At 44.7% G+C, this 27,111-nt stretch overlaps 2 protein-coding genes across 7 annotated transcripts in view; one reads left to right on the top strand and one right to left on the bottom strand.

The window, feature by feature from the left end:
* The first annotated feature begins 793 nt into the window (after positions 1-793).
* On the top strand, positions 794-24,240 carry tmem116 (transmembrane protein 116). The gene is made up of 11 exons (XM_068005978.1): positions 794-1,074; positions 3,527-3,573; positions 5,434-5,497; positions 6,828-6,959; positions 8,146-8,250; positions 10,292-10,341; positions 11,722-11,799; positions 13,088-13,226; positions 17,322-17,466; positions 18,441-18,517; positions 23,247-24,240. The coding sequence occupies exons 1-11, from the start codon at positions 997-999 to the stop codon at positions 23,442-23,444; spliced, it is 1,113 nt and encodes a 370-aa protein (XP_067862079.1). The 5' UTR covers positions 794-996; the 3' UTR covers positions 23,445-24,240.
* Positions 22,373-27,111, bottom strand: part of mapkapk5 (MAPK activated protein kinase 5) — a 50,127-nt gene continuing 45,388 nt past the window's right edge. For all 6 annotated transcript variants that reach the window (XM_068005977.1, XM_068005976.1, XM_068005975.1 and 3 more), the window contains one exon: positions 22,373-25,733. In XM_068005977.1, coding sequence (XP_067862078.1) covers positions 25,642-25,733 — 92 coding nt within the window. In that variant the 3' untranslated portion in view covers positions 22,373-25,641. The remainder of the gene's footprint in view (positions 25,734-27,111) is intronic.

Genomic DNA, 27,111 nt, shown 5'->3' on the forward strand with positions numbered 1-27,111 from the left:
CATTTTCTGTTCTTGTTTCAGATTTCCAGCATTTTGCTTTTGTTGATGTACCAGCGGCAGATGTTTAGAATCATAGAATCATAGAATCATAGAAGTTTACAACATGGAAACAGGCCCTTCGGCCCAACATGTCCATGTCGCCCAGTTTATACCACTAAGCTAGTCCCAATTGCCTGCACTTGGCCCATATCCCTCTATACCCATCTTACCCATGTAACTGTCCAAATGCTTTTTAAAAGACAAAATTGTACCCGCCTCTACTACTGCCTCTGGCAGCTCGTTCCAGACACTCACCACCCTTTGAGTGAAAAAATTGCCCCTCTGGACCCTTTTGTATCTCTCCCCTCTCACCTTAAATCTATGCCCCCTCGTTATAGACTCCCCTACCTTTGGGAAAAGATTTTGACTATCTACCTTATCTATGCCCCTCATTATTTTATAGACTTCTATAAGATCACCCCTTAACCTCCTACTCTCCAGGGAAAAAAGTCCCAGTCTGTCTAACCTCTCCCTGTAAGTCAAACCATCAAGTCCTGGTAGCATCCTAGTAAATCTTTTCTGCACTCTTTCTAGTTTAATAATATCCTTTCTATAATTGGTACAAAGCTCACATGGGCTAGTAGGTTCTCAGGTGAGACAAGGGCCTGATATGCTTAACCACACCTGACTTTTGCTTCATGAATCCAGTCCACCTCCCACAGCTCTCCGAGGAAAGGGCGGTGCCTGTACTCAGAGACTCCCATTTGTTTTTAAGAGGTCACAGGAAGGCTGGGCTCATTTTGGGGAGGTTGGTCATCTAAGTGTGTGCAGCACTCGAAAGTACGGACATAGCCACACGGTGCAGTGCTGGGATCCCTGCTACTGTACCAGCGAGGCACAGGAACTACCGACAGCCGAGAGAAGAACCGGCGCAGGTTTGATCAGAGACTCCGAAAACCAACACCGAGACAAGTGCAAAATAAACCAGGAGTAAGGGAGGAAGAGTCAGGATTTGTAATGGAACATCTACCATCGGCGCAAGGGAGAAGTTCCTGGGCTTGGAGAAACAGCACCAGCACAGAGGACTGGACCGATGTGAGATACAGCCGGGGGTCAACTGATGTGTTGTATTTATTATATAAAACCGTGTTTAGTGTCAGAAGGGGGATTAACCCTGCAGCACCATTCACTGGTATCCTTGCAATCAGCCCGGTGCTGTGGGGCGAGGGCTGCTTAACTTTATACCGTGTTGAGTCTGAGTGTTTGCCGTGCGGGTCGGTATCATCTCGGCAGTCCTGGGACCTTCTGCTGGTTTGACCACTGTTTAGTGTCAGCTCAAGATAGAAAGGGGAGAGAAACCGATTGCCCTGGAAGGATTTGGGGAAAAGAAAGAGGCATGTATATTAACAGAGAGAGGAGAAAGCAGGAGAAATGAAAGAAATTGTCAGCAATATGATATTGTGGATTTTTTTTTTGTCCCAGTAGCATGGTTGTGTTCTATTTAATCCATGTTCTTTAAAGCGGGATCGTTCTGTGAATAAAGTTTGTTCCGAAAGTTTATTAAGAGAATTTATTAACTGGATGCACCCGGAAGAATCACTGCACAAATGTGATAAATAAACTAGATGCGAAAGAAAACAACACATTTAGATTTATTTGTACTTTTTAAACTGGGAAACGATATTGGAACATTTAAAATATCAAAACGAATTCTAAAGATCAGATGAAGTTTCTAAGTGCGGTTTGAAGGATTATTTTATTTATTCCTCTCTGGATAGACGGAGTCTTAACCAGCTTGAAACTACCGCTGATCTCTTCAGTGTATCTAATGCCTGGTTTCCTCGCCCACTTCCTAGACTTGGGGGGAGAGGCTGTGTCTTCAGAGTACGTTGCTTTAAAAAGCAAACTAAATAGAACTAGGCAAAGCATTTTTGTCCCCTCCTTTCCTGAAATTGTTGACTTGCTGGTCTATCGTTCCATTGGTGCCAAGCATCTAACTCTGAGATGATGAGTGCTCCAGACACCTATATCCGAAGCAAGTGATCATTATTCACAAGTGGACAGCGAGTTTCAGTTATCTATTTGACCCATGGGGTCTCTCGCAGCCAAGCTGGCCCACGGGATTAGGACCAGTGCTCATATAATCATGTAATCCACGGAAATCTGTTTCCAGTGGTGTGCCACAGGGCTCAGTGATGGGTCCCTTGCTGTTTGTGGTATATATTAATGATTTGGACTTGAATGTAGGGGGCATGATTGGCAAATTTACAGATGACACAAAAATTGGCCGTGTAGTTGATAGTGAAGAGGATAGCTGTAGACTCCAAGAAGATATCAATGGGTTGGTGGAATGGGCTGAAAAGTGGCAAATGGAGTTCAACCCGGAGAAGTGTGAGGTAATGCACTAAGGGAGGGCAAACAGTAAAAGGGAATACGCAGTAAACGGGAATATATTGAGAGGGGTGGAAGAAGTGAGAGACCTTGGAGTGCATGTGCACAGGTCCCTGAAGGTGCCAGTACAGGTAGATAAGATTGTGAAGAAGGCATACGGAATGCTCTCCGTTAGTAGCCAAGGTATAGAATACAAAAGCAGGGATGTAATGATGGAACTGTAATAAAATGCTGATAAGGCCACAGCTGGAGTATTGTGCACAGTTCTGGCCACCACATTACAGGAAGGATGTAATTGCTCTGGGGAGAGTGCAGAGAAGATTTACAAGAATGTTGCTAGGGCTTGAAAATTGCAGCTACGAGGAGAGATTGGATAGGCTGGGGTTGTTTTCCTTGGAGCAGAGGAGGCTGAGGGGTGACTTGATTGAGGTGTACAAAATTATGAGGGGCCCAGATAGAGTAGACAGGAAGTATCTGTTTCCCTTGGCGGAGAGTTCATGATCGAGAGGACATAGATTTAAGCTGATTGGCAGAAGGATTAGAGGGGACATGAGGAAAAACTTTTTTACCCAGAGGGTGGTGGGTGTATGGAATTCGCTGCCCGAATTGGTGGTAGAGGCAGGGACCCTCAACTCTTTTAAAAAGTACCTGGACCTGCACCTAAAGTGCTGTAAGCTGCAGGGCTACAGATCGGGTGCTGGAAGGTGGGATTAGAATGGGCACCTGATTGTTCTTCGAGCTGGCGCGGACACGATGGGCCGAATGGCCCTCTTCTATGCTGTATCTTTTCTATGAGATTAATAATTTGTGCCAAATTCTGTGCTACGGCTCTGCACCCTTTAGGAACTGGTGGCTGCTGGCTATAAGGGTCCTATGCGAAATGGGTTTGGGCTCTGGTCTCCAACCAGATCCTAAAGGGTGCAGAGCCGTAGCACAGAATTTGGCACAAATTGTTTATCTCACCCACAGTTGCCACAGGATGACGGCTGGTGTGTGAAATGGAAACATTACACGGATAAGCGTATCAATGAACTAAGACAGCCTTTTGAAATCTTAATCCATTATATTTAGTAAATTAGTTTGAGAAATTTAATGGACCTCCCTCTTTGTGTTTGTCTATTGAGTAATTGTAAAATGTGATTCTGTTCTTTCATAGTTCTATATGGTACTACGATGGATACAGTTTTCTATGGTGATTTTGAGGTTAGCTTTTTCAAATATTTTAACATTTTTACCCTTCTAACTTTCTCCTCTCTCCTCTCCTGAAGGTGTGACTTCTTTCTGGGGTCCTGTTCTACACGTTGCTCAGTGGCCAGATTATATGAGCCGAGATAATCTATGTCAGTGTCCGCGGGCTACTCAACTGAGCTGAGACAATCCTGTCCCGCCTACGTCAACACATGCACACTTTCCAGCAGGGGTCACTGAAGCGTGTTCAAGATCAGGAACTCTGGCTATTTTTTTTCCCTAACCCATGTGCACTGAGATCGGGTCCAGCAGTCATACTGCTGTGCTGACCAAGATCGGCTAAGCACAAACTGGAGATCAAACCTGGGATCTTTCTGGTCTGTGTGGCTCAGTTCCACATTGGGCGGTGCATTTGCTCACTTAGGCTTTGGGTGAGATGCTTAAGCTAATTTTTTGTTGCTTTTGTAGAGTGTTATACATTGAATTGCAGAGTAGGTCTACTTTATTTATTTTTCATTTTCCCACCGGTTTTCTCTCCTCCAAGGAGACTCTTTGTTGGGTACAGTTCCACTGAAGACAGGCAGTCCCTTATTTCTCACCCAAGTAGCCACTGTTATTTCTGTATTAGCCTTGGTGATATTAGCATCTCAGCCAAGCTTGATCCTATCACGATGACCAGATGCGTGCATTTCCAGCAGTTGTCACCAGAGGGCAATCAAGAGCAATCAGCAGATTTTCCAATCCATAACTCGGGGTTAACCCCATCCCAGCTAAGATCAGTTAATTCAGCACAAACCGGGGATTGAACCTTGCTCTACATGATTCAGCTGTTCAGCTAACCTCACTGAGCCATCATAGAATGGTTACAGCACAGAAGGAGACCACTCGGCCCATTGAGTCCGTGCCGGCTCTTTGCAAGAGCAATCCAGCTAGTCCCACTCCCCCGCCCTTTTCCCGTAGCCCTGCAATTTTTTTTCCTTCAAGTACTTATCCAGTTCCCTTTTGAAAGCCATGATTGAATCCACCTCCACCACCTTTTCAGGCAGTGCATTCTAGATTATAACTACTTGCTGTGTAAAAAGGTTTTTCCTCATCTCGCCTTTGGTTCTTTTGCCAATTACCTTAAATCTTTGTCCTCTGGTTCTCGACCCTTCTGCCAATGGGAGCAGCTTCTCTCTGTCTAGACCCCTCATGATTTTGAACACCTCTATCAAATCTCCTCTCAACCTTCTCTGCTGTAAGGAGAACAACCCCAGCTTCTCCAGTCTATCCACGTAACTGAAGTCCCTCATCCCTGGAACCATTCTAGCAAATCTTTTCTGCACCCTCTCTAAGGCCTTCACATCCTTCCTGAAGTGCGGTGCCCAGTATTTGTGGGCACAACTGAGCCAGATTGTGCTCGCAAATGCACAAACTCAGGGGATGAGTACAGCAGGTTCTCATCTGTGGTTCCCCTAAGGCAAATTCTTAAGTTCAGTAAAGTCCAGGTTTTCTTCAGAGGAGGTGGTGGGGGGTGAGTCTTTTTAGATTAGCACTCTATACAGTTCCTCCAAGTAGGGTTTAGATGGTCTAATATTATAGATTTATCTCTGCATTGTGGTTTCACGTTCTGTGTGTCTCTCAATATTGTAAAATCTGTTTCTATCTTTATATATATCTTATGGTTTCACTCCATGTTTCTTCATTATGGTTTCACTCCATGTTTCTCTGTTGTAGTTTCACACTCTATGTATTGTAGATTCATTCTGTTTTTCTCTCTATTGTGAATTCTCTGTATTGTGCTTTCATGCTCTCTTTGTCTCTTTTGGAGATTCATTCCCCATCTCTCTGGATTGTGTTTTTATTTTGTGTGTGCTCTCTCTCACTCTCTTACAGTATTGTCGGGTCAGGCTCCATCATTGTGTATGCAGCATTGCAGCAGCTGGTACGACACCCAGAGGTAAGGGCACGTTTTAAATTTCCTGGCTCACTCAGGTTCAACTTTGTTTCAATTCCTGGGTAACTTGTCTATTGTACCGTAAGGAACAGGAAATTCTCTCTTACATCCACTGTGCCACACATCTCTCCTCCCCCAAAAGTGCGAAATCATTCCGGTGCACAGTTCCATGGGTGTCGGCCAGTCTGCGGGACCTCACTCAAGTGACCATTCTTTACAGACAAGCCTGTTCAACCATAATAGGTGTGTCACAACAGAGCCAGATTGTGCTCGCAAATGCATACTTCCTAGTAGGAGACAATGGATAACAATCAGGAGCAGGCACCCTGTCTGATTTTCCCACTTCCTATCCCGGGAGAACTGACCTCCAGTTTAGAATCGGTATTACCCCCCCCTGCCCCTGGACCCCCCCTCCCCAAAGTCAGATCATCTAACATGACTGCTCCAAATGACCCCGTTTTGCATTCGGCAATACCTCCAGCTCCCGAGCTATCAGTGGAACTTTTCCCGTCTCCGTTCAACAATCCATCATTAGAAATACATATGATTATTTCTGAATGTCAATGATAGCAGGATTTATGGAGAGTTTGACTATGTGTGAGAAGAGAGACTGTCTTTTAATCCTCGCTTACTGTGCCGTTGTGTAATTTCTAACGTATGAATAACCTTTGTGAATTTTGTAATGATCAAGGTGAGGAATATTCATGTTGGGCAATTTCCATTTCGGGCACCCAGAATCAGTGTTCCGGTTATAAGGTCCTATGTAAAATGAGTTTGAGGAAGTTTCAACCCAATTTCCCTGCAAGCAGGGGCCTAAAGTACGAAAACTGCCCACAACTGGACTAAATTGGTTATCGTGTCAAGTTAACCCCCATTACTCTCACCCACCTCCTTTATCTGTGGACTGGGAAGTGGTCAACTGACACCTCCAATCAAAAAATGGGAGAGGCCGGGAGGTCCTGAAGATGGGCAGATAATAACCTACCGCATTGGAGGAGGGTTTATTGAGAGTAGTTATAGTTTTTACATAGAATTCACAGCACAGAAACAGGCCATTCGGCCCAACAGGTCCATGCCGGTGTTTATGCTCCACACTAGCCTTCTCCCGCCCTTCTTCATCTAACCCCATCAACATATCCTTCTATTCCCTTCTCCCTCGTGTTTATCTGGCTTCCCCTAAAATGCATCTGTTAGTTGCCTAAACTACTCCTTGTGGTAGCGAGTTCCACATTCTAATCACTCTCTGGGTAAAAAAGTTTCTCCTGTATTCCCTATTGGTTTTGATTTGATCAACAAATTGTGAGCCACTGATCCTGTGTCCTTGTTTCTTCAGATACGCCCTCTGTTCTACCTGAGTTTGTCTGACCTGATGCTGGGGGTTTGCTGGCTGATTGGCGTGCTGCTCTACGGAGAGTCCTTCAGTGCTCAGAGCATTGCCTGCTATAATCTCCAGGTGATGGGACAGGTAGGCTGTCTCAAGGCAAATGGGGAGTGGTGGGGGGGGGGGGGGAGGAGAGAGGAGGGGACGGGAGAAAGGCAATAAGGAAAGGAGGAAATTTCCATAAAATCTGCCAGAGGAAATTTTCATTCTCGATCCCATTTATCTTTTCTTTATAATGTTCTCCAATTTTTCCTGCTTCTCTGCTGTCCCCTCCTGAAGGCACTGTCCCTTGCTGGAGTATAGTTCCATGATGTTGGTCACCCTCTAGTACCTCAACCAACTGGCTGTTCTTGTGTAAGCCTAGACAATTGAGTGTCCAGAGGATCTTTGATAGTGGTTGCATCACAGCCAAGCTCAATCCTATCCCCACACAATTACCACGCAAACACTTCCCAGCGAGTGTTGCTGGAGCAGGGACCCTGGATGATATTCCCCTCCCTAATGCAGGGTGCTGAGGCCAATTATAGCAGCCACACAGCCACCCCAGCTAAGATCAGACTGTATTATCTGCTGAATTTCAGTGAAGAGATGCTTTGGGCTCCAACATGATTCCCAAGGGACCAGCGGGATGCAGGTTCACAGGCTGCGTCCCTGGTCTTGACTGCACCTGCTCTGTAGAGGGGTCAAATGAAGCCCGGGCACCACCCCAGACGGATGGAGCAAGAATCGGAGAGAGAGACTCTAAGAAATTAAAATGGTGGAGACTTGGGAACAACCTGGGAGATGTGCAGCAGGCAAGTTTGGGAGAAAATAGAAACAAATTGCAAAATGGAAATTATTTTCAGCTTTCATGGATGGACGTGCAAACAAATCTACGCGTAAGTGCACGCATTTTTCTGGGTAATAATTGTGAATAAAGCAGCAATTGGAATAGAAGATGGACAGTACACCCATGAACACAGTGGCTGGTAGAGACAGGACTAGATTTTGTCATGAGTCTGCTGCAAATGTATATTGGTTTAAGTCCCATAGCTTTCCTTTTGGCACCAGTAACCATATGGTGGGGCAACTATGTGTAACAGATTTACCTACTTTCCTTTCACTTTACCACCCCTCTCTCCTAGAGCACACGCTTGTTGAGGTACACGTGACAGTGCCGTTACCAAGTGAGCCACTGGGCAGTGAGGCAGTAAATACAGTCTGGAAGATCTTTCTTTCGAGGCTGTTTAAGTCATGATGCCGCTCTAATGCTGCACAATCTGTATTCCAGGTGCTGTATATCTCGTCGTTTTGCTACACCCTGAACTATACCTGGTGCCTGTACAGTGATCTGAAGTCAAGAATTCACACGATGGTGACCAACACATCTTACCTGGTGAGTTTTTTCTTTTAAGATATTATGCGTTTTCTCCACCCTTCCCCACCCTGTGATATGCACCCACCAGGAGGTACATGAAACCTATCCTTCTCCCCACTGCCACACGGAGGAGAAGATTGACTCATTGGCTCTCAATCTGATTTACCCCTTCTACTGCGGGTTTCATCTGCTCTGCGTCTCCACCTCCCCCAAGAGTGTGGCTGAAATTGTGCGTTCGCTACCAGCCGAAAACCATCGCCCTGTGGCACAGCGTAATGTTCGGTGTGCTACTAGCACAGAATGGCCACTAAATGCAGCTGATAAGAACAAGGATCATTCTCCACCCACCCCCCCAACTTCCCAAAATGTATCCTTGTTTTAAATATTTTTAATTTTTTGAATTAAAGTGATCTTCTAGCGTTGGGCTCGTTGCCCTTTAAGCCTTTGACTATCCCCTTCTCCTCTCCAAGAGCGCTGACTAATGCTGGGTTATGGCTCACGAGCGGCAGCCGCCCTCGTCCCAACTGGTCACTGTTTGTGTGTGAGCCGAACGGGTGCACGCCAGTAGGCTATTCAACTGTGAGGGCATCAGCCCAGCCAGATCCACACATACGCACTGCCCGGCAGTGATCACAAGCAGGAACTCTATCTAGCCCCTACTGCGAGCCTGGCTGAGATCAACTAACAGCATAGACCAGGATCAAACCTGGCAACTTCCTGATCCATATGGTTCTGTTTCACTCTCCTTGATCCACTTACTCTCTAATCCAGCACAGACACGACAGGCCAAATGGCCTCCTTCTGTGCTGGAAGATTCTATGATCCTTTGGGAAGTGAGGGTTCGGTTTTGAATAATTTTATTTTTCTTTCCTTCTGTGATAAAATGTTTGGGAGTCTGGTAGAGTCGCCCGTGGCTGGATCTCTACAGTCAGCCTCCATAACTGTGCCTATTTGTGCCTGTTTTAAGTGTAGTCTCTTGTTTAATTGTTACACTCTGGTATCTGGAGCTGAAGGGCGGAAAAAGTCAAAATAGTCTAACCCCATATGCACTAAAATATCATCTCATGTTACTAGTGGAGACCAGTTCAGTGATTACTTTTAATTTAATTTACTGGTCTCACTGCTTGTCTAAATCCGCTTCAGGTCTTGTGTTCCTTTGGATAAATGCACTCATTTAAAAAAATTTACAAGCTTCAGTTTGATCCGTCAGTCCCGATTGGCTGTTTTCAGCAACAGTGTTGATACTACGGTGAGATGAGAGTGGAAGGCTACAGATGGAGAGCTTGCACCTGTACAGGAGGCTGGGACGAGCGACCTCTTTCTGAGCTGCACATTCTATGATTCCATGATGCTGCTGCATTTTAGTTACATTAGTGTTACAATGGCAGGTGCGATCGGAACGGTTTGTACGGCTAAAGTAACAAGGGATATGTTTTTGCTATTTTCCTGTCCTCCTCTCCTGAAACCACTGATTTCTTTCAATGGGACAGTTGCACCATCTCTGGTGGCCCTCTGGTACCTCACCCAAATGAGCATTCTCCACGTGAGCCCAAGCAATGAGTGTATCTGCAGGCTATTCAATGTTGCAGCCAATTCTGATCCTGTTTACATGTGACATCCACACTCATGCACTTTCCAGCAGGATTCGCTGGATAGGAGTGATCAGGACCAGGAACCCTTGTTGATTTTCTGATCCTTTAGCCCTTAGGATTATTGTAGTTCCTTTAGTGCTGGCCTGGCTGAAATGAACTAACTCAGCGCAGGCCAGAAGTCGAACGTGGACCTTCCTAGTCTGTGTGGCCCAGTACCACAACAGGACATGCATTTAAATTCTGGGGGAAGCTAATTCTACTTTACAGTCAATACCTGTCGGTGCATCATATAATTAACAATTACTGATCTTAATCTCACGGTTTTATGTTGAGATTTTACCTTCTTTCTTGTGCTTGTAAGATTTCAAAAATAATGTTTTTTTTAATTAAGAAGTGACAAACACAGTTGACTGACTTATTTATGTTCAGTGACACTGATCTTGTTATTTTTATTCTGTTTCGAGAAGTTGACAGAGGGCACTGGCAGACTGAGCAGGATCATAATAATCTTGTCCAGGTAAATATGCACAATTGGGCAATTCTTCCTTCTCTCCTTTGAAGATGCTGACTCCCCTGCTGGGATATGGTTCCATGGGCTTCAGCCATCTCGCAAAAGCACCCGTTCTTCATGTGTGAACCCACAGCTATTCACTATAGAGGGCATCACAGTCGACCCCAATCGTGTCCTCACCTGGCATCCGCTCACGACCACACACTTGTCACTAGAAGTCGTGGCCTCGTTTTACTCCTCTCTAACCTGGGGGACGCCAAGGCCGGTGGTAGTGCCCAATTACTGCCCTGGTTGGGATCAGCTAATTCATTGTAAATTGGGGTTTGAATCTGAGACCTTTTTATCTCTGCTCACCTGTAATTAAATATATGAATGATGCTGTTGAACATTTAATCCACTAGAGGGAGCTGGAATTTTCATATTAGGAACATAGGAACAGGAGTAGGCCATTCAGCCCCTCGAGCCTGTTCCAGCCATTCAATGAGATCATGGCTGATCTGTATCTTAACACCATTTACCCGCCTTGGCTCCATATCCCTTGGCTAGTAAAAATCTATCGATTTAAAATTTAAAATTATTAATTGAGCGAGCATCTACTGCTTTTTGTGGGAGAGAGTTCCACACTTCTACCGCCCTTTGCAGAAGTGTTTCCTAACTTCGCTCCTGAATGGCCTGGCCCTGATTTTAAGGTTATGTCCCCTTGTCCTAGACTCCCCCACCAGTAGAAAAGGATTCTCTCCATCTAGCCTATCAATTCCTTTCAAAATTCTAAAAACTTTAATCAATCATATTGCAGAACTCTTCATGGCGCAGGATAAAGATTCCTCTATAACCCAACATTGAGCCTCACCCCCAAATATAATCGTAGAAACCGAGGCAAAAAATATGGAATATCACATCCAGATGTTCTTGCAGCAGCAAATGCAACATCTGCTTCAGCATGAACGTGCCGCAGTGACCAACATGGGGTCAGAGGTCACCACCTGGCCAATTGTGGACCAGATGCCCTGGTTTTTAAGTAGGGTGCGAATTTCAAAAATAGAAACTTAAGACCAGATGTCTGATTTTTTTTTTGCAAAATAGAAATCCATTTTTCCCACTTACGTTTGTTTCTCTTGATGTGTATGTAGCTGGTCATTATTAAAGATATTCAGAGTAAGGATCAAATTATATCTCTTTACCATCTGCTATCAGTTTTACAGTTGGGAATAGGTGGCAGATTTAATTGGGGAGGGGGAGCAATTTGTGCTAGAATTCATGGAGGCTGTTCACTCATAATAGGAACTGGATTGAGGCTGCCTGAAGTTTATTTTAGTTCGGACCCTTACAGCCAGTTGAGAAAAGAGGCTTTCACCCCTTCAACTTCTTGGATATTTTCTCTTGCAGTTTGATTCCTTTCCTACTGATGGTGCCAGTATTTTGTGTTGGAAATGGATACACTTGTTACGCCAACTACAGCAACTCGTAAGTAATGTATATCACAATATGGCCACCTTGTGCTATTGTTAAGAACTAACAAAGCTCTGATGTCCTCTCCAAATCCTCTCCATCGCCAAGACCGCCGACTTCCACCTCCGTAACATCGCCCTGTCTCCACCCCTGCCTCAGCTCATCTGCTGAAACCCTCATCCATGCTTTTGTTACCTCTAGACTCGACTATTCCAATGCTCTCTTGGCCGGCCTACCACCTTGCACCCTCCATAAACTTGAGCTCATCTGCTGCCCATATCCTAACTCTCACCAAGTCCTTTTCTCCCATCACCCCTGAGCTCGCTGACCTATATAGGCTCCCGGTCCGGCAATGCCTCGATTTAAAAAATTCTTATCCTTGTTTTCAAATCCCTCCATGGCCTCGCCCCTCCCTATTTCTGTAACCTCCTCCAACCCTATAGCCCTCCTCGATCTGTGCGCTCCTCCAATTCTAGCCTCTTGCTCATCCCCGATTTTAATCGCTCCACCATTGGTGACCATGCCTTCAACTGCCTAGGCCCTAAGCCCTGGAATTCTGTCCCTAAACCTCTCCGCCACACCACCTCTTTCTCCTCCTTTAAGATGCTCCTTTAAAACCTACCTCCTTGACCAAGCTTTTGGTCACCTGTCCTAATATCTCCTTACATAGCTCGGTGTCAAATTTTGTTTGATGACCGCTCCTGTGAAGCGCCTTTGGACTTTTTACTACGTTAAACGTGCTATATAAATGCAAGTTGTTGTTAATGTGATTGGTGCATTTTCAGGTCATCAGCAGGGGCAGGTGACTGACTTCTGGCCAGGAGACTGACCACTAGGTAGCTGTTGCTCTGTCTCCGGGCCTCTGGGGAAGCACCAAACAGCTCTGGCTCTTCCTCTTCCGCTGATAAACCTCTGCTGAGATAAACGACCCAACGCAAGAGGAATTCTGCACACAAACCCATCTCCCAGCACTCTGCACAACGAGTTTTAAAGAGCCTCTAACAAAATGACGCTGGATAAATGCAGCAGCCAGTGGAGTATTGATCCTCACAGATTAGGAACGTCCTAGGTTCAATCTTTGACCTATGCTGAGTTAGTTGATCACAGCCCAGGTGCCCTAACCTGTCTGGCTCATTACAGCACCGGGTGACGGGTGTGGCCTTGTGGTCGTTGATTCACTGGTTGTAAAATCTCTACCTGGAATTGTTTTGCTTTCTTCGTTTATCTCTGCACCATATTCTGTGGAGAGGTTAAAGGTTACTGGAGCAGAAGGTTGATGTCTCTCTTGCCTGGTTCACCACAGGTGCCTCCTCCTGCACACTGGACGGCTCGAACTGGGCAGCAGTTATAGTAAGGTCCATAAGTCCACATGTCACATTGTGTACCTGTACAGCACCATCATCTTCCTCATTACGTTCTTCTTTACTTTGCTCGGACTTGTGGTAAGGATTATTTACTTATTTACTTACTTTGTTATATTTCCCCCATCTCCAATTTAAATTTATTTTTTCCTATTGATTAGCTGAATTCCATGGATGAGATTGCAGGTAGGTGACTGGCTGCCACTTCCTGTTGAGACACCCACTGGAAGATGCACAAGGGTGACCTAGTAGATTCATGTCATAATCCTGCCCCTACTCTACATGGAAATACATAGAAGTTACAACATGGACTCAATCCATTCAGCCCAACCAGTAAGGGTCGGTGTTTGCCCTCCACAAGAGCAAGTAGCCCTAATTACATTTACCTGTCCTATTCCCACATCCCTTCATCCCCCGAGATTGATAGATTTTTGCTAGCCAAAGTTGTTAAGGGATATGGAGCCAAGGCGGGTAAATAGAGTTAGGATACAGATCAGCCATGATCTCATTGAATGACGGAACAGGCTTGAGGGGCTGAATGGCCTACTCCTGTTCCTAGGCTCCCTTTCCCTTCATCTACCTATCCAATCTAATCTTGAATGTTGACATAGTTTCTGTCTCAACCACTAACTCTGGAAGTTAGTGGAGACAGTCTCCCAGCTTGTTCAATATCCTTTCTATAGTGTGGAGCCCAATACTGTACATGGCATTGAGATCTTATTAAGGTTTTACACAGGCTCATCATTACCTCCTAGGCTTTTATATTCTGTACTTCTTGTGATAAAACTTAGATTCTATTAGCTTTATTAACCTGAGCTGCTGCCTTTAATGTCCTGTAAACCTATTCCCCTACAAATCCCTCTGCTCCCACAGCACCAACCCTACTTCCATTCAGAGTATGATGACTGCTGTTACTTTTTTCACCAAAATGCATCACCTCACTCTTACCAATATTGAATCCCTTTTGCCACTTTTTAGCCTATTCCCCCATTTTACCAATATCCCATTGCAGCTTCTTTTGGTCTTCTAAAGAATTAACTATACTTCCTATTTTGGTATCATCTGCAAATTTCAACAGTACTCCCTCTAGTCCTATATCCAAATCATTGATAAACACAGCGAACAGAAGTGGCCCCAGAACTGAAGCCTGTGGGACACCACACCTTCAAGGGGAAGTGGTTAGACTCTCTCTTGTTGGAGATGGTCATTGCCTGGCACTTGTCTGGCGTGAATGTTACTTACCACTTATCAGCCCAAGCCTGGATGTTGTCCAGGTTTTGCTGCATGCGGGCACGGACTGCTTCATTATCTGAGGGGTTGCGAATGGAACTGAACACTGTGCAATCATCAGCAAACATCCCCTTCTAACCAATTATGAATCTAGTTTGCTATCCTCTCCCTAATTCTGCACCCCTTAATCTTCTCTAATAATCTCCCATGTGGTACCTTGTCAAAGGCTTTCCTAATGTCCATGTACAGTACATCCACTTCATTACTCTCATCTACCATGGGTGTTACCTCCTCAAAGAATTCTAAGAGGTTTATCAAGCAAGATCATCCCTTCTGAAATCTGTGCTGGCTACTTCTAATAATTTTATCTAGATACATGGTAATTTCATCCTTGATTAATGACTCAAATATTTTCCCCACCAGAGATGTTAAACTAACTGGCCTGTAATTACCTGGTTATCCTCTGTCTCCCTTTTTAAAGATGGGGTACTACATTGGCTACTCTCCAGTCCTCCCGCACACATCCACACTGAATGCAGTCCTGAAATATAATTTCTAGGGCCTAGGCAATTTCCTCTCTAATCTTCCTCAGGATTCTGTTGGGGCCTTGGTGCTTTTCCTTCCTTTAGCCCAACTAATTAATCGAAAATTTTCCTTTCATCCATCACAATATCGCTCTTCGTTGCTCTCCGTCACTTCAGGATCCACTTCCTTCCCAATATCCTTCTATTTTTAGGAAAGGCCAATGCAAAATTGCTTGTTAAATAACTGCCATTTTTTGATCATCTCCCCTCTGGCCTGTCTTTTCTCCCTCTGTTTTCTTAGCCATTCAACTAATTAATTTCACCTTTGTGATTGCAATACCCTTTTGTTTTTCCCTTTTTTGTTGAATACCATTTAGAGGCTTTCTTTATTTTCAGTTCAAAGTGCCAATGCCCAAACCTGTCTTTTCTCTTTATGGATGCCGATGGACCTACTATGTATTTCCAGCACTTCCTAGTTCACTTTCTATTTTGTCATTGTCCCAAGTCTTGCCCATAACCCTTCGCTGGTGTCAGGAGAGAGTCGTTACAGGCCAGCAATGTTAGAGAGCCCAGCCTGCCCATGGCCAGAACAAAATGATGGTGCTTCCCTCACCAGAGAACAAAACCATAACGCCGCATTGATATTACAGTGCCGCAGCTGATAGTAGGGCAGCCCCTTAGAGCTGGTGCTGTAAAATAAACAGGGTATAACCGGCCGTCTCTCAGTTTCATTTCCTTGAAAGGGAATTTATCTATTGACTAAATTTAAACATATTGCAATCTGTGGTGGTTACAGTAGGTGGGGTACGGAGGTTTGTGTGAATGCAAATGTCGTTTGGGAGTAGATTTTTTTTTAATGCATAGTTCCTTTTTCTAATTACAGAAAATGATAGGGCTAAATTTATGATGTTGTGGCGTAATTTGAGTTGGTCTGGTCAGTGACCAATGCTTTTGGTTGATACTGAGATTTCTTTGTCTTTTGGCTAATTCTCTCCGCCTCCTGAAGGCACTGACACATCCTGAGATACATTTCCATACGGACCCTCGGGATTCACTCAGTTGGCCGTGTATGAGGCTAGACACTGTCAGGCCCCTATATTAATGGGGAGGCAGGGAGGGTGCGGGGGAAACCCAACAAGGCCAGGAACATGGAGGCCCTGCCGATCTCACTGAGTACAGGATGGGGCGGTTGGCTGTGAGTGAGGACGTTGGGGCTGGGAGTTGAGAGTGAACATCAGGGGCCACGATCACTGCTGGGGGAGGCCGAAGATTTCCTTGTGATACCTGGGGGAAGCACCCCTGCTCCTCCTGTGTCAGCTGTGGCTTGGTGGGTAGTACTCTTGGCTCTGAGTCAGAAGGTTGTGGGTTCAAGTCCCACTCCAGGGGCTGGAGCACAAAATCCAGGCTGAGGGAGTGCTGCACTGTCAGAGAGTCCGTACTGAGGGAGTGCTGCACTGTCGGCGGTGCCGTCTTATGGGTGAGATGTTAAAACTGAGGCCCTGTCTGCTGTCTCACGTGGACGTAAAAGATCCCATGGCACGATTTCGAAGACGAGCAGGTGGAATTCTCCCTAATATCCTGGCCAACATTTATTCCTCAACCAACACCACTAAAACAGATTATCTGGTCATTATCACATTGCTGTTTGTGGGAGCTTGCTGTGTGTAAATTGGCTGCGGTGTTTCCTATATTACAACAGTGATTACACTGCAGAAAAGTACTTAATTGGTTGTAAAGTGCTTTGGGACACCCTGAGGTTGTGAAAGGTGCTATATAAATGAAAGTCCTCCTTTCTTCTAGGCCCACAGGGAGTGCTAAAAGGACTTACCTTGGGGGGTCGACAATTCTTGTGTCGGATCTGCTGCCTCCTCCTCCCTCGCTGTTAAATTTAAGTATCGGGCCGTGACTTTTGAATGTTAATTAGGCCCCCGTTTGCCTTTTGCAGGAGCCTCGTCGATGGCTTGATTTATCTTTGTAAAATTTTAAACAGGTGGGAATGGGGTCGGGTTACAGGATCCTGATATTTTAACCCCCCGACCCTCTCCCGCCCATTCAGGGGGGTGGGTGGGGGGGGGGGGGGGAGTTAAAATCGAGTGAAATGGGATACTTGACCATGAGGGCACCACAGGTGAGCCTAACCCTGTCCTCGCCCACCATGCATATTTCCAGCAGGACTCACTGGATAGGGATCAGTCCGCCTGATTCTTTTCCTCCTTTGTTGAAGGCCAATTGTAGCACTTTAAGTGCTGCCCTGATTGAAAACAACTAAAACAACTGATTGGGGATCAACGCAGGGCACTCTGGTTGTATTAATTAGGGGCTAAAATATTACAGCACTCAGAAACCTTTGTTGGAATCACTGTGACCGATTGTCTGAAAAATAACTACTTTGAACTTTTCGTTTTCCCGTTCCTCTCTGCAGATTCTTCTAATTAAAACCCGGATCCTCTATAAGAAACTGGTGACTCTGACTGGGTTTCTCGGAGATCAGCAGTGGGCAAAGATCAGCGTGATTGAACGGAGAGTCTTTCTGTATCCCACAACTTTTTTGTTCTGTTGGGGACCAGGTTAGTCAAAGTCTGGGTGGGTGGCCCTGCTTGTCCTCATAACTCTGACTGTGGCTACGACAACAGACCAAATTAAGGGTGGCAAATTGGAGCACCAACATACTGCTATGTGGGATGTGTCAGAGCACACCAAGTGACTCACATGTACCTCAGTGCCAGCTCCTGTGTGTTGTGCTGTAAACTACTCTTGGGCTGCACATCCCACAGCAGGGGATCGCCAGGACGCCAAGCTGTGTTGGTGATGGATGGGCTGCTATTTATCTCGGATGGGTACAGTAATAAGCCTCCACGAGATATACACATGAGATGAAAGGCATTGTTTGTATGATATATTAGCCATGTCATCATCTTTATTTTATTAAGAACCTAGATAAAGGGTCAAGGCCTATAGGGCAGGACATCACCAAGGTTGAAAGGAGTAGAGGAGAAGACACGGGAAAATCAGGAAGTAATGATTTGGTGAGCACAAGCTTGGGTTTTAAAATGCTGAGATTGTAGGAGTAAGGGAAGCCTGAGGGAGGAGAGGAGAGCCACAGTTTTGAGATCCTGGGCCAGAATGTTAAAGGAAGAATTGATGCAATGAATTTTGATTTCAACACGGGGAGGATAGAGGGTGAAGGAAGAATGTAGGACAATGGATCATGAGATAGGGGTTCAACAGAGTATGGAGTGTAGTATCAATAAATGCAGAGGAGGAAATTGTGACAGAGGTGGGATTCTAGAGGTGACAAAGGGGGTTATTTATCAGACAATAAGCTTTTTTCACATATCCTATCTAGAAGTGTGTGAAAGGTGTTACAAGATATAGGATTATACATGTAAAAGGTGTGTGATTATACATGTAAAAGGTGTGTGATTATGCATGTAGTGCATGTATCTGTGCCAGTTAAAAGGTGCTGTGTACTGTTGATGTAAGTGAAAAACATTCCCGTTTGTCCTCAGTTTCTGATGAGTCTCTGATTTCTTCCCCTCAGCGATCATTCTGGCCATGGTTAAGCTGCTGATCCCTATAAACGTGGCTTCTCTTTATGTCGTGCTCTACGTCTTACAGGTGAGGTTTCAAAACAACTCACCACTCATTCGGGGGAAGGGGGCGACATTCTTTTCTGCCAAGATTTCTCTCTCTAAACAGAATGTCAGAATGGCTCTGAGGGCTGTAGAGAGTTAGGGGTAAACTTTAACTGCGAGCCGGGAAGGGAACGGGGGGGATTTCCGGCTGCGAAACCCGGAAGGTAAGTGGGCAGGTCGAGACCTTGACCTTAATCATGACCTTAATGACGCCCGTCAATTGCAATTCTGGATTGGTAGACTGGCTGGCTGGCGGGCAGGAAAGCAGCTGGCCGCAGCTGGGGATTGGAGGGAGGGAAGGAGGGAGAGATCATGGGCCAGGAAGAAGATTGGGGGGGGGGGGGGGCCGAGGAAGAGATCAGGGGGCTGAGGAAGAGATCGGGGGGCCAGGAAGTTCGGAAGTCCCTGGGTTCGGGTGAAGAGTCGGCGGTAGGTGGGGGTCCACCATGTGAGGGGGGGGGTTCGGCTGATCGTGGGGGTCCTGTTGGCCAGGTGAGCTTGTTGGGCCTGGGTGAAGCACTCCTGCTCCTCCGGGCCCACAAGCAGTTCAATAAAGACACTCACCTCATGGATCCGGCCCTTCCCACCTGCTTTCACCTGACGTGAATGGGAAGCGATGGGAAACCCGAACAGGTAAAGTTAAATTTGTTTCATTATTCTAATGCACAAATTATTAAGTAGCTCAAGTATCTCAGTGAGGTACATTGCCCTTTTATGTGGGGGTGGGACTTCCTGGTGTCTGCTCTCCACACGCAGACAAACGTGCCTGGGATGCAGTCCCGCTCTGAAAATCGAGGATTTTTACTCCCCACCTCCCTCCAACCCACCCATTCTTGGGGGTTAAAATTTACCCCTTAGATACTGATTGTAATATGATCTGGCGAGACTTATTCCCTCCTCTCTTGAGGGCGGGCACACACATACACACAATGGAACCTTATGAAAATGGCCGCCATTCATATGAAATTTAGACAGTGACTGCTAACAAGCTATTCAACTCGAAGGGGCATCACACCTCAGCCCAATCATGTTCTCACCCGATGTTTACGCACATGCTTTTTCCAGCAAGGACAGCTGGTCAGATCTTGTGTTCGGAGTTGGCTTACAAGCCAACTTGGCCTTGAAGATGCTTTGCTTATTTACGGATAGAGATCAGACAGAATATACCTGAAGTTCTGCAGTACACCTTAGTGATTACAAAAAACACTCACGCTTCACTCACAGATCCTGCGATTCAGCAAAGGATTTTAATGCTCTGAAATCGTTGAAGGTGGCAGGGCAGGTTGAGAAAGCGGTTAAAAAAGCAATCGGGATCCTGGGCTTTATAAATAGAAGCATAGAGTACAAAAGTAAGAGAAGTCATGATGAACCTCTATAAAACACTGGTTCGGCCACAGCTGGAGTATTGTGTCCAGTTCTGGGCACCGCACTTTAGGAAAGATGTGAAGGCCTTAGAGAGGGTGCAGAAGAGATTTACTAGAATCATTCCAGGGATGAGGGACATTAGTTATGTGGATAGACTGGAGAAGCTGGGGTTGTTCTCCTTGGAACAGAGAAGGATGTGAGGAGATTTGATAGAGATATTCAAAATCATGAAGGGCCTAGACAGAGCAGATAGAGAGAAACTGTTCCCATTGGTGGAAGGGTCAAGAACCAGAGGGCGTAGTTCTGAGGTGATTGGCAAAAGAACCAAAGGTGAGATGAAGAAAAACTTTTTTACACAGCAAGTGGTTAGGATCTGAGTGCACTGCCTGAGGGGGTGGTGGAGGCAGATTCAATCATGGCCTTCAAAAGGGAACTGGATAAGTACTTGAAAGGAAAAAATTGCAGGGCTATGGGGATAGGGCGGGGGAGTGGGACTAGCTGGATTGCTTTTGCAGAGCCAGCCCGGATTCGATGGGCCAAAATGGTCTCCTTCCATGCTGTAATCTTTCTGTGATTCTGTGATCACAGGGAAAATTTAAACATCACTGAAAACTATGTTTAAATTTCTCAACTGGGTCATGGGCATGAAAAGAACTTCAGCAAATTGCAGGTGAATTGTGGCAACACTGAATTAATCTTATCTTGGGTTTCAGGGTTGCAAATGTAAAGCTTCACTGCTAAAGTCTGTGATGTTAACTAAGCCTCATATTTGTATTTACAATTATTAGCACGGTGCATGTTCAGGAATGAACATCAGTACAGACTGGATGGAGCCTGAGCTAGCTGATCTCAGCTGGGGTCCTACAATTCGCCTAAGTGTTCCTGGGCTAGAGAGGGGAAAATAAAACCAGGATTCCTGCTACTGATCACTATCCAGTGGCCCTGCTGGAAAGTTTGTGTTTGGTGAGGACAGGATTGGGCTCAGCTGTGATACCTCCTCACAGTCAAATAGTTTGCCAACATTCACTATCTATACTGAAACATGAAGAACAGTCTCTTGGGCCAGGTACTGGCGACAGTTAGCCTCTTCAGTAGAGAAAGGAAGAAAAAAATCAATCTTCAGGAATATGAAGTACCTGTGGGTACAGGTATGTTTCATCGCTGCTGAAATCCTCTAAAGGGAGGATTTTTCTTGGAATCTCAGGAGACTCTCCTGATTTTTTTTCTCTAGAAATCCTTTTAATTTGTAACAATCCACAATTCTATGCACTATTTAATCACTCTTTACAGATCCACTACTCAGTGAGTGCCACAATATCCATTCTGTGTAATGACGCGAATTTAATGCTTTTGAGTAATTTTGTGCTGCCTTGTTTCCTGATTCGTAACCATTCCAAAATCTTTCACCCACCTTTTTATGCACTCTCCACTATTACTGTACTTTACCTGACATGGGAGTGCTCAATGGGACAAGAAAGAAACAATTTGCATTTATAAAGTGCCTTTCACAACTCAAAACACTTGCCAGCCACTGAATTACATTTGAAGTATTGTCACTGTTGTAATGTAGGGAAAGGCTGCAGCCAATTTACGCACAGCAAGATCCCACAAACAGCAATGAGAGAATGTCCAGATGATTTTTTTTACAGTAATGTTGGTTGAAAGATAAATGTAGGCCAGGACACTCGGAGGACTCGCCTGCTCTTTTTCAAATAGCGTCATGGGATCTTTCACATCTACTTGAAAGGGCAGATGGGGCCTCAGTTTAACATTTTGTCTGAAAGACAGCATCTCCCACAGTGCAGTACTTCTTCAATACTACAGTGAAGTGTCAGCCTGCATTATGTACTCAAGTACCTAAAGTAGAGCTTCAACCCATGGCTCTGACTCAGAGGTAAGCGTGCTACCTTAGAGCCAAGGCTCAAATCAAAACAGAGGGAGCTTTACTCTACACCTAACCTCCAAACTATGATCTATGGTCCATATCCCACCTACAAGCACTGGCCTTAAAAGCCCAGACAACTCAATTCTATTTGTGTTTGTATTTTTCACTCACTACTTTGTTGTGTTTAAATTTCATGGGTCTGGAGGTTTGTAAAGGGCTGTGCTTAGAATTCATTGGTGGATAAATCCTGAATCAGAACACCAAGATCTGTTTGTATCCAGTTTGTGATTTATGCAAATTATTGGTAACCTGGATACAAACTTTATATGTGGCCCTGAGGCTGCACTGTGTGCACCTAAGCAGCCCACAAAGACAAAAAGCTTGGACACTGTTGATCTAACCCAAGCTGTAGCTGACCTGCAGGTGCTTGTTGGGGCCATGCAGCGGGAGTTTTACTCTGTATCTAACCATGCGACACCTGTCTTGGGAGTGCTAGTTGCCCAAAATGGAAAATTCCCCATAAATTAAATCCTTCATCTTGATGAGCACAGTTGTTGTATCAGAAAATAGAAGTTTGTAGACATGTACTTTTGTTTAAACCAAGGCATGATCAGTATGTTTATTAACATGTTCACTGAATTATCCTGTTTACAGTGTAAGGAAACAGTGAGACTGGTCATTTACTGCAATTCTTTGTCGTCTAAGTGCTTCAGAAATGGACGATACAGTGTAGCTACAAATTACAGCACAATTATGTAGCGCTGCTAGAGTTGCCAACTCTGGTTGGATGTATTCCTGGAGGTCGCACCACATGACCGCCTGCCTCCAGCTGCCCCACCCCCACCATTGGTCACTCAACATGCCCATTCTCACGGTGCACCGCCTTCCCATGTCAAATAGGAAACAGAGTTATTGTTTACTGATTGGATAATTCTTGCCTCAGCCATTTTCCCCCCACCTCCAATATTTTTATAACTAATAAGCAAAACTGTTCAAAGAAAATGGAAAAAAACCTTTTTTTAATGCCCCAATGATTTCTCTCCTGGGCTGCTCACAGCAGTGTCCTGGAGATTAATCTTAAATTCCTGGAGACTCCACATCAAGCCTGGAGAGTTGATAACCCTAAGCGCCATGCAGTTACAGGTTCAATTCTGCCCAGTTCCCATTCTGAGTCTCTTCAAACAGTAAGACTCTGGGTAGATGCCACAGTGTGAGGGATTAGGGAAAAGCAGATGGCTATTGTACGCCTTCTAGAGGCTGAAGAGTGGTATTGACAGAGTTGTGGGAGCCAACTTTTAGCAGTAGAAATGTGGGACCTGGCAGGAAAGATGTTACAAATAGGGAGGAAACTAAGGCAGCGTGACTCTCTTCAGAGGCCAAGTATCCTGAACAAAAAGAAAACAAGAAATACACTGGATTAAATATATTTTTACAAACTTAGCTGATTCATTTTTGCCCCCAGGCATTCACAGCTGCATCTCAGGGACTGCTGAACTGTATCGTGTATGGCTGGACACAGAGAATGCTCCAATATATGCAGCAAAAGGCCCGTCGTGATGTTGATACGCAGACCCCACTCCTGCGGTCTCAGAAGCGATCGTACTGCAGCATGCAAACTTCCGACATGGAGAATCAGCTGACCATTTCTCCTGCCCTCTGAGGGGCCTGTTGGGAAAATATTCAAGCCACAATTGCACCGTTCTCAGCTTCAGTGGGAATTTTCATTCGGAAAGTCTGTATAAACTATAATGCACTCGATAGCAGAAAAAAGGAGGGATAGCACTGAGGCAGTGGAAAAGGATTTGTGTCGTTGCTGATACTTCCAATGACCGACTGTGAGCAGAACAGGAGGGACATGGTATTTCCCCTTCAAGTACTGACCATGTCCCAGTTCTACTCAGCATCTACAAGCAGCCACATTAACAGTGGACTAGCCATGGGGAACACCAGTCCGATTTCTGTTGATTCAGTCAGTCCTGTGATTAAACTCAGCCCAGGCACGGGAAATAGCTGGTCTCCTCCCCCTGCCCTGCAGGGCTAGATGATGGCTGTAGGTTACCATTTCATCTCTGGGTCTTGGATTTTAAATTCAATCCAGACAAGGGCCAGGAAGTGCCTGAGAGTGATTTGGTGATATACTCGAAAATTCTTACACATCCCTCCATCCCCACCGACGGAGAAATTCTACACACATGCTCAGCACCACTAAGACTGGATACCCAGTGATATGGTGGATCCTCAAGTACAAATCAAGGTTTTCCCACTCTGTGGTACTGCAAATCAGAGCTCCAGTGTAACACACCTTTGATGATTTTAAGGCTTTAAAGGAAATACTGTGGCTCCTATGCAACCCTACTGTAAAATAACTATTAGTCTGAATATACTGTACCAGATAATGGGTTGAGCTGCATAAGAGACTGTGAAATTATACAAATAAACAACTGACAAGAAATATTTATGAATGGAATCACTGCCGATTATTTAAAAATAAGCTTAATTTTACCTTCAAAGTTAAAGTGCTCTTTTGGGCTTATGATGCTTTATATTTCAGAAATTAAAAAGACACACCTTGGGGGTGTGTAAAAGACAAGGACTTTTGAATTGACTGCAGGTGCAGGGTTTATAAGCTGCCTTATTTTAAGAGGGGAAAAGGAATAAACAGGCTTGCCCCACTTTTTCCCTCCTTTAACCTGGGGGGGGAAATGGCTGGTCTTTGTTTTCCTCATCACCTTCCTCACCATCACAACTCTAAACTCAAGGTGTAGACAAGCAGAAGCACCAGTCAAATGTACATATTCAGAGGGGAAAGGAACAGGCGAAAAGACAGGAGAAAGCAGCGAAAGCTCAAAAGGACGGTTTTTATCTTCAGCCCCAGTTATTTTAAAAGCACATTTTTTGTAAAGAAAAAAGGGGCGCAGAAAGAGCAACGGCCAGAAATGAAAAAAATGTAAGTAACATTTCAGAACGCAGACAGGGGTGCACGATGTACAGGAGCTGCACACCAATCTCCTGGGTCAGTAGGATTGGTTTGCTCCTGTGAGTTTCTGATCTTGTCACTGTCACTGGGGGAAGATGCAAAAGCTGGAGACCCAGCCGGGAGGGGGTTGGATTTAAGTGTGAAGGGGGGGGAAAAAAAGTCACTAAAGATAGCAAGCAGACAGAGGCTGGAGGCGATTAAGGCAAGGAAGCACTAAATGTTCTGTTTCACCCTGATTTAAGCTTCAAACCTCACATCTGATCCATCATCAATACCAATTACTTGCACCTTAGTAATATTGCCTGACTTTGCTTCAACTTTATCCCCACTGCTGCAGAAATCCTCACCCACGCCTCAAAGAAACAAAATAAATACATATTTGGTAAATACACACCTGTAGTGTAGAGTATCACTGTTTTCTTACACTGTAAACTGGACACCATCAAATGTGTTAGTAAATCCAGTCTTTACATACTGTGTCAGTCTGTCAGGTCAGTCACACACACACTACATATATATATATAGAAAATTTTCTTTCCACCTCTGAAGAGCACCTGGAGATGTTTCTCTACATTAAAAGGCACTGTGTACATATAAGTTTTTAAATCTAACTTGGAAGTAGCTGATGCAGTGCTGGGTGCCAAAAGATAAACTGATCCATTCCCCAGCACTGAGATCTTTCAATGTGATTAGTACACATTTATTAAAATATAAAAACCATGTTCTAGTCAACAATGGGTGGAGGTAGCTGTGCTCAGGATGTTTTGAGGCTTGAAGTATTTTGCACTTTTTTTTTAATCTTTTATTTAAATAAAAACTTTTTTTTTTACATTTATCAAAGAATACTCCTGGTACAGTGTAAAAACAGCAGACACTAGTGTTAGGAATCCTGTGAGTTTGTTTGTTCTTCAATGACCTGTTTGACCATTTCTGCAAGTTTCAGACGATCGACTTTATCACTGAACCGTCGCCCTGAAAAGACAGAGAAACATTTTGTTAACCACACAAACCCGGGGAGGCAGGGGGCGGGGGTCCTGCTCAACAGCTGCTGCATAACCAGGTAACCTGTTTGACATCTTATTGAGAACACAAGTTAAAGGACCACACTGAAGATTTGTGGATTTCCTCCTCTCTCTTCAGGGACCAGGAGAGTATATGCCCTTTAGCAGATTTATTCAATGTAAAACAAATGAGTTTGATTCATTAATACAGCTTTAAATATAGTTGAAATTTCCAGCAGTTTTATTTTGTCTTTTCATTTTCTGTCAATTTATTTTAAATAAAATTTGAGCAAAAAGTGTAAGTGTTGCAGACTTTAAAGGGAAACTTGCTGTACCAAAAAGCACAACCTATGAGGGGGAGGGAGAAATATTGACTGGGGAATCTTCACCAGGGCCACTGCTCCACACTTCCTAGCAGCTGGGATGGTAAGAGATCAGCATTGGTTTCAATGTAAACGCACTGAATCAAAACCAATGTATGCAACATCAGCACTCGTGTTGATATACAGAAACTTTGAATTATTCAAAATGTAACAAGATTAAAGATGAATGAAATTACACACACACACACACACACACACACAAAATGTTATTCAAACATAAAATACCACCCTGTTACAAACAAGTTTAGCCCCTTTTCTGGTATAAAGTGTGCAACTGTATGAATGTGGGCTTTTGTACTGGAGCAACTGGGAATCATGGAAATTTCATCAGCAAGAGGGCCATTTGGCCCATCTATGCTACCTATGCCAATCCCATTTCCCAGCCCTTGCCTTATAGCCTTTAAGGGTATTATATTGAACAAACAACCCAAATATTAAGAGTTCAAATCTCACTTGGGTAAGAGATTTATTGAATTCAATAAATCTGGTAATTTCTGGGCTGGGACCCAAAAAAACCCATTAAAGCTACCTGATTACTGTAAAAACTGTTTCACTATATCCTTCAGAAAAGGGAACCCGTTACCATTCCCGGTCTGGTCTACATCTGACTCTAGTCCACACTACATGGTCGACTCTTATTGCCTTCTGTAGTGGCTTAGCAAGGCACTCAGTTGTACGACTATTCATTACTCAAGAAGGCTGCTGATCCCGACCTTCTCACAGAAACAGTCCTCACTGCTTATAGCAGGCCTGTTGGTATTAACAGTGTGTCTGCTATAAGCAGTGGCCAGATAAACCATAATAAGTGGTACTGTTACATCGAAACTACAGCACAGAAACAGGCCATTCGGCCCAACTGGTCTATGCCAATGTTTATGCTCCACACAAGCCTCATCCCTCCCTACTTCATCTAACCCTATCAGGATACCCTTCTATTCCTTTCTCCTCTATGTGCTTATCTAGCTT

This window comes from Heptranchias perlo, chromosome 25, assembly GCF_035084215.1.
Source record: "Heptranchias perlo isolate sHepPer1 chromosome 25, sHepPer1.hap1, whole genome shotgun sequence".
In the NCBI taxonomy this organism is placed as follows: domain Eukaryota; kingdom Metazoa; phylum Chordata; class Chondrichthyes; order Hexanchiformes; family Hexanchidae; genus Heptranchias; species Heptranchias perlo.